At 38.1% G+C, this 6884-nt stretch overlaps 1 protein-coding gene and 1 long non-coding RNA gene across 2 annotated transcripts; one reads left to right on the top strand and one right to left on the bottom strand.

The window, feature by feature from the left end:
- Positions 1-1538: 1538 nt before the first annotated feature.
- plac8l1 (PLAC8 like 1) lies at positions 1539-6009 on the bottom strand. The gene is made up of 4 exons (XM_026183085.2): positions 5863-6009; positions 5029-5489; positions 3381-3517; positions 1539-2972 (listed from the first exon to the last, which is right to left on the bottom strand). Exons 1-4 carry the CDS (start codon positions 5886-5888, stop codon positions 2841-2843), a joined length of 756 nt encoding a protein of 251 aa, XP_026038870.2. The 5' UTR covers positions 5889-6009; the 3' UTR covers positions 1539-2840.
- Positions 6010-6163: 154 nt separating this feature from the next.
- Positions 6164-6802, top strand: LOC145431443 (uncharacterized). The gene is made up of 2 exons (XR_013911744.1): positions 6164-6303; positions 6591-6802. It is a non-coding gene; the product is annotated as an uncharacterized LOC145431443 (long non-coding RNA).
- The last annotated feature ends 82 nt before the right edge of the window (positions 6803-6884 follow it).

Genomic DNA, 6884 nt, shown 5'->3' with positions numbered 1-6884 from the left:
AGGTGCAATCAAGCAGTTGAAGTAATACAGAATAATAAATTGGTTCGGAATGTGTTTAAAAACAAGAAGCTTGAAACACATGACTTCAAAGCATTATATTACAAAGAATTGAACTTTAAATATATTCATATATTAAATATATGTCTATAAATGTATTGAGTGAGAATTAGACTGCTCTCCTACATAGACTGTATATGAAAAATGGATATGGTAAAAAATTAAAGCCAATGTAGTGCTCGCTACCCTGGAGGGCAAAACATTACTCCATCATGCTGGCCAATAGTGGACAGTTGGTAGTACTGCGGGACAAAAGTGTTTTTGGGGGCTTTTTTTGCCTGTATCAAGCCAAGAATACTTGTACCATCTATCCATGGAGGAAATATTAAGATATCAAGAGAAACTAGGAATTTTGGCGCTTGTGATCCATATTTTGCCCGGCAGCTTTATTTAAATCCCTGAAAGTGGGATGTCTCTCTCAGAGCTCCAGTTCAGTGACATCTAAGTGTATCTTGAAAAGAATCACTCACCTTACACTGCTGCGACAAAGAAAGCTTTCAAAGTACAGACAGCTACATGTTTTTTCGATCTGGATGGGTAAATAATGGCTCCATGTGGGAGGTAAAGAACAAGATCTAATGTTTTGTTTATTTTGACACTTACACTGTAGGGCCAGAAAATTCCAGTAGTATTAATTTGTCACATTAATGTCGTGGTGTCCCAGTAGCTTTGATGTCATGTGAAAACTATGAATGAAGCAGGGGGCAACTCCTGATGGGTTGCTGATGGGGGTTTTGCTCTGAAATGCAAATAAACATTTCAAAAAGGAGGACAAAGCAAGGCGAGCTTTACTTTTTAAATGGCAAGTTGCTGGCCAGTAAGCTTGCAGTATTCTTAAGGTTCTTAGTCAGAGCCACCTAACTCTATGCCACTAAATATGCAAACAAACAGACAAACAGTTAGGTTCCCATAGTGAATGACAGTCCTTGACCCATCTGATCCTGAGGTTTCCCCTCCCTCAGAGGTCTGGGTGTTACATTTGATTAGGTGTTCAGGTTTGATAAAACATGATGGTTGTCTTGTATGATACTGTTTTTATCATCTGCAGAGCATTGCCCAGCTTTATTGCATTGTTTCATCTGATGTGGAAATGATCATGCTTTAATTCCATCACACCTCTGTTATTGAAAGTAATTATTTCTTTGTCCGAGCAATGGTCCAGTGTTCCTGCGAGACTTTGGTGAATACTTTCACAACTCCTTATGTTCAGATTAGTGAGCTTTTACATCCTGGTTGTACCACTCACTCCCACTGGATCAGTGGACACTACTGATAACCAGCAAGTCTGCTTTTTGTCATTCTATTGATCTATATATAACACCCTTTCATCTTTTTTTAAGTTATACTGTGACTTTTCTTCTTTAAAAAATGCAGTAAAATTGCATTTTACATACTTACATCAACCATCAGTCATATCTGGTTTCAAAACACCCAGACAGTAAAAGCATAAAAAAAAAACCACTCAGTTTGAAGCTTCACAATTTTTCTGCACTCACCAGGGGGTGACTTCATGTTCAAACATATCTTTTATATGGAGTCTGTGCTTTCATCTCATTATTGCCCAGCAATAAGGTTTAAAACATCAAGAAATTGCAAAAGGTACAAAACATAGCAGACAGTGTTAAGCTTTGTTGTGAGTAGAACAACCACTGGAACAATGTTTAAAAGTCTAGACTGGTTACATGTAAGAATATATTACTATAGTCAATGAATGTATTGATTACAAACATTATATTAATCTTGGATAAAATCATCTTTCAGTTTAGACAGGCATGATTATGCACTAACAGAATGGCCGCATGAGGAAACATTACATTATCAAAAAAAAAAAAAAAAAATCAGCCTGTTATGTGCCAACCTGTGCAGGGCTGGTACTTAGCACCAACACCAGTAAACAGTAAAATTCCCTTACATATATAAAAAAAATTAAAAAGTAAAACTGCATATTTTGACAAGAGATTACGAAAACAGAAAGAATATATTTAGTTTTTTTTTTTAAATGAATGTGTGTTTTAGTTTGTTTTGATGTGTTTTGTTGTTCTCCATTATTAAAGTTTCCCAATATTAAGTACAAATTCCTAATGCAATCACACATCCTTTTTTTTAACTGTAAGGAGCTCATCTTGTTTCTGTGTGTGTTCTAGTTATTGATGTGTTAAAAGTGTCTGTGTGATAGCGGCTTCAGTGGTGTAGGTAACAGGCATTGTAAAAAGCTAAACTTACTTGAGTCTTTCTAAATTTTCATTATGTAAAATGGCGCGCAGTTACCTCAGTCACAGAAGTTAACCCAGGCTGTTTCTAAAACCAAAATTATAGATGATTTAAGAATTATAAGTGCCGGAATTTAATGCTGCAGTAAAAAGTTGGTTAAGCTGATCTTTCAAATATAATTAATCGGATCAATACCTTCATAAAAAAACTGCTCTGCATTATTCTATATGCATTAATCCAGATTTAATGGCTTTTAACGATCTTTGAACTAACTACATTTAAAAATATCTGCAATTGAACAAAGGCAAGAAACTCATCTGTGTTGGTTCACGTCTTACAGATGTACCTTTAACACAGTGTATGCCATTACTTTAAGTTTTCCCTTTTCTATCACTTTTAAGAATTTGTATCACAGGCTTGTTTTTTATTATTCAAGAAGCCCTCAGGGGCAAGTTCAAACCTCAGAGTAATGATTCATCCTATTGTTCATACCAGTAATCTCTGCTGCTCTTCACACATTTATGATAAATTGAAAAAAAGAAGAAAAAAAAAAGATCTCATTTGCTGTTTCTTTAGGAGCATTCGAGTGTAGTAGACACATGATATGTCTGAGTCTTCATCCTCCACTTCATTTCTCTTATCATCTGACATACAGCCAGAGGGTAACAGCAATACACTGTAGTCCAGTCCTCACACACACTTCCCTGTGGATAAGCATGCAGGACAGATGAGTGCATGTCTACATGCAAACACATACAGAAGCACACACACACAACAACAATGTAGTGGGAGCAGGATGGGTACACGATAAGATGAAAAATGCAAACACAGAACTTCATTTACACAAATAACATGAATATTTTACTGATAACCACTTAGAAAGAAGCAGCACAAGGGTCGATTTTCCATTTACTAGAGTTGGAGTTTTAAAAATGGCTGAAACGTCACAGCACTAAAAACTGAGTGCGGTGGTGCAGTTTCTGTTTCATTGAAAACTTTATGGTGTTATGAACAGGGTCCATTTTGACAAATTTGCCTTCCTCTGTCTTCAAGGACGCTCTCACAACAGTACAGCATACTGTATACCTGCACACACATAGACACACACTCACCCGTATCTTGTAGCGCTCTCTGATCCCAACTCGAATGGCAAAAGTGGATCCTGGTAGTAGAGGCATGCACAGACACTCCCCGTATTGGTGAGCTAAACTCAGGTCTAAACAGCACGGCACGAGAGCCCCGAGAATACCTGCGAGCACAACGCAGCACATCATGTGGGTACATGAGTGTTTGTTTACGCCAGACAAAATCCTTCGTGTATGTCTCTGTCAGATCCAAAAGTACATTTAGAAAGAGACAATGATGATGTATTGGCTCTTCATTTTGTAGAAACAAGTTAAGTGAAAAGCAAAATATTCCCAATCATTTTCAGTTTAGAAAAATCTACGCAATCTTAATTAAAAGAAAAGCTACTTAAAGCAGTTGTGCTGAAAATAAATAATCTTGTGATAAAAAATGCTTAAATACTAAATTGTTTTTGCAAGAGATGAGTTATTAAAAGTTTGTTAAAACTGAAATGATGCAACTGAACTATAAAATAAATGGGTAATATTCATTAATATTAATATTATAATTATAGTATTAACTATATCTCAATATATTGACATAACGCAGAATGCAAAGCACCGCTGGAAGAAGAAAAAGGTAGTAAATGGATATCTGAAACTGCTGCTATTTGAAATTATTTGCACTTGGCTCTAAACTAAGACTAAGTTTCAAACCTTTTTTTTTCATATTGTATGCTATGGTACATCTGATGGTTTAGCTGAATGGAGTTCTGGATAGCTGGTGAATGGTCACCTAGTTCCAACGAGACTGCACCATCAGCAGCAGAGGCTGAGTGATGATCTGAGCTGGAATAATGCAACGTGAAACAGTAAAGCCCCTTAGGATCTCTGAGGGTGTCAAAGTGACCTCTGTGAAATATTTTATGTATTACAGACCATTTACAGCCACGATATTAAAAATATATATATATATTTTCATGCAGGGCAATGTACCACCCTATACTGCATTAAACGTCTGTTGCTATGGGAATAAAAACAGAAAATAAAGGCTTGGTCACCATAATTCCCAGCCCTCTGTCCAACTGAAAGCATGTCATTAAGGGAGGTCTATGTAGAAGGGCAACAGCATACCTCTGGAGAGCCTCCTCAAATGAGTTAATGCAGAAAGTGTAAGTTTATTGCAGTGGGGCAGAGGGCTGGGAATTATGTCGATCAGGCCTTTATTTTTAGCTTATATTACCATAGCAACCCAAGGATGGTCTTACAGTTCAAGAAGTTAAAGTTCAAAAGGTGGAGGAGCTGCTGTTAAAGAAGAGCTCTTATATGAGGTGTGACCATCAAGTTCTGTGACCTTATAGCGTCTCCCTTTTAATGGTCTCTTTGGACAGCATGGCCATTACTTTTAGATTGCTCCATATTTTTATGAGCTGAGTTGCTGTTTTTGTGTATCAGGTTTTTTTTTTTTACCAAAAGCTAGACAAAAATCTAATATGAGTTGAACCTGTTATGGCCTTCATTCGGCATTATTATTTAGAATAATCAATATTTATGTTTTTTTTTTAATATTATTGTGTTTATAAAGTAATCTAAATTATTTAGGGTTAAAAGGAAATGTCACATTTTCTTACTGTCTTGTGGATGAGAGGCCTGGGCTTACATAGGAATACAGTATCTGGCTGTGTGTCTACATTACATGTTGTCTTGTCTCTGCAGACATCAAGCAGGCCAGTGCTCCAGTCCCCTCCAGTCTGAGTGATGGTGGTGATGGTGGTTTTGGTGATGCCAAGGCCGGGCTGCGTCACTACTGGTTCCAACGCAGCAGGGGCTTTGTTTGACCCCCAATTATCTTCACTTCCTGTGGTGACCCGCCCCACTTCCTTCTCTTGAAATGCTATTGCTGAGTCTGTGGTGAGCACCCCCACTTCTTCCCCTTCTTCCTCTTGTAATACAGATGTTGAAGGTGCAGTGAACACCCCCACCTTTTCCCCTTCTTCCTCTTGTAATACAGATGTTGAAGGTGCGGTGAACACCCCCACCTTTTCCCCTTCTTCCTCTTGTAATACAGATGTTGAAGGTGCGGTGAACACCCCCACCTTTTCCCCTTCTTCGTCTTGTAATGCTGATGTTAAAGGTATGTTTACTAACGGTTCTGCACTGAAATTAAATTTTGAATAAATATATTGTTAGATGGGTTCACCATCATCTAAATGTCAACTGTTACTCAAGTGCAAGAGAAACAATTTCAAATCAGCAACCTGGCCTCGTGTTTTTCTGCATTAAAAGCAAACATCACATTGAGCTTGGCATTTTAATCCAAGAAGTGCAAATGCAGGAGCTGCAGTAACAACAGATTCAAAAGCTTCTGTTTCTTTTTTTATTATGATTTATCATAGAGGCAGAAGAGAATAAACACAGCAGCATTATTAAGTTGGGTAAGATAAAAGAGCTGTTGGCTGTAATTCTATTGTGTTCAGCGCTGACAACAATGTGTAGTGGTGGGGACAAAAAAACAAAAACAAACACTTACTCGTGTGTGACTGTTGCATCCTCCATGACTAGCAGCTACTGGCATCCAGACAGGGGTAAGACGACGAGGCGAGAGAGGACAGCGAGCAGGGAGTCAGCAGGAATGAGGAGGTGGAGGAGGGGGCGGAGTGGCACTTTCCCAGTGAGAGGGTGTGCATCAGAGCAGATAAACCAGCAGTCAGATGGCTCGGCCAAAAGCTGTGTGACAGAGATAAGTCTTGTAGTTTTCTTCCGTCTGAGACTTTGCCGTGCACCCTGCTAATACAGCAAATGCAGACTTGGCAGATACACATCAGGGTGCATGAACATGAATGTCTGGAATAAAATAATGTGGATGCAAGCGCGCACTTAATACGAACACGCCAGCAGGTCAGAAGACCTCAAATCTTGCAGAAAGAACTGAAACCTACCAAAAACAAACTGAGAAAATGAGGGAAATGCAGTAAGCAGGAATTATTTTATTGTTTGATAAATGGTGGAAGTTAAGAATAAGCTCAAACAAGAGAGCAAACCTATTCTTTTGTTTGACCTGTGACTGATGAATTTAAAACCACTTACAGTAAATGTTACGCTTACCCTTAAGGTAGAAATACAAGTCTATAGAGTGGAGTGCTGGGAAGTGAGAGATACAATGAATTACTTGTGGTTTATGTTTAGAGGCAATGTGTTCATTTCCTGTGTTCTCTTATTGACCTTTATATTTAGACTGACATATTTCACGTCTGACAGCAGGTAACGAAAAGCGAAAGAGGGAAGCAAGCAGCACTTTGTACGTGGTGGAGAGACATGTAGTGAAACTAATGATGGTTTGGACGCCAAGACGGTTCACACAGAAGTACACCCGAAGAGAAAAGTGAAGGGGAACATAGTAAATTACTAAAACATTATACTGTTTAATTTGAAGTCCACAGGATTAAAGCAATGCATCATTTTCTCATGATTATTTTCACTGTCATCCGTGCTTAAGTCATTCTGTAAAAGCCTTTCTAAGAGATAAAGGCCTGAAGCTTGTGCTTTTCTGTC

Source organism: Astatotilapia calliptera, chromosome 10, assembly GCF_964374335.1.
Source record: "Astatotilapia calliptera chromosome 10, fAstCal68.1, whole genome shotgun sequence".
In the NCBI taxonomy this organism is placed as follows: Eukaryota; Metazoa; Chordata; class Actinopteri; order Cichliformes; family Cichlidae; genus Astatotilapia; species Astatotilapia calliptera.
Note: the sequence above shows the minus strand (reverse complement) of the source record. Positions and strands in the feature narration are given on the sequence as shown.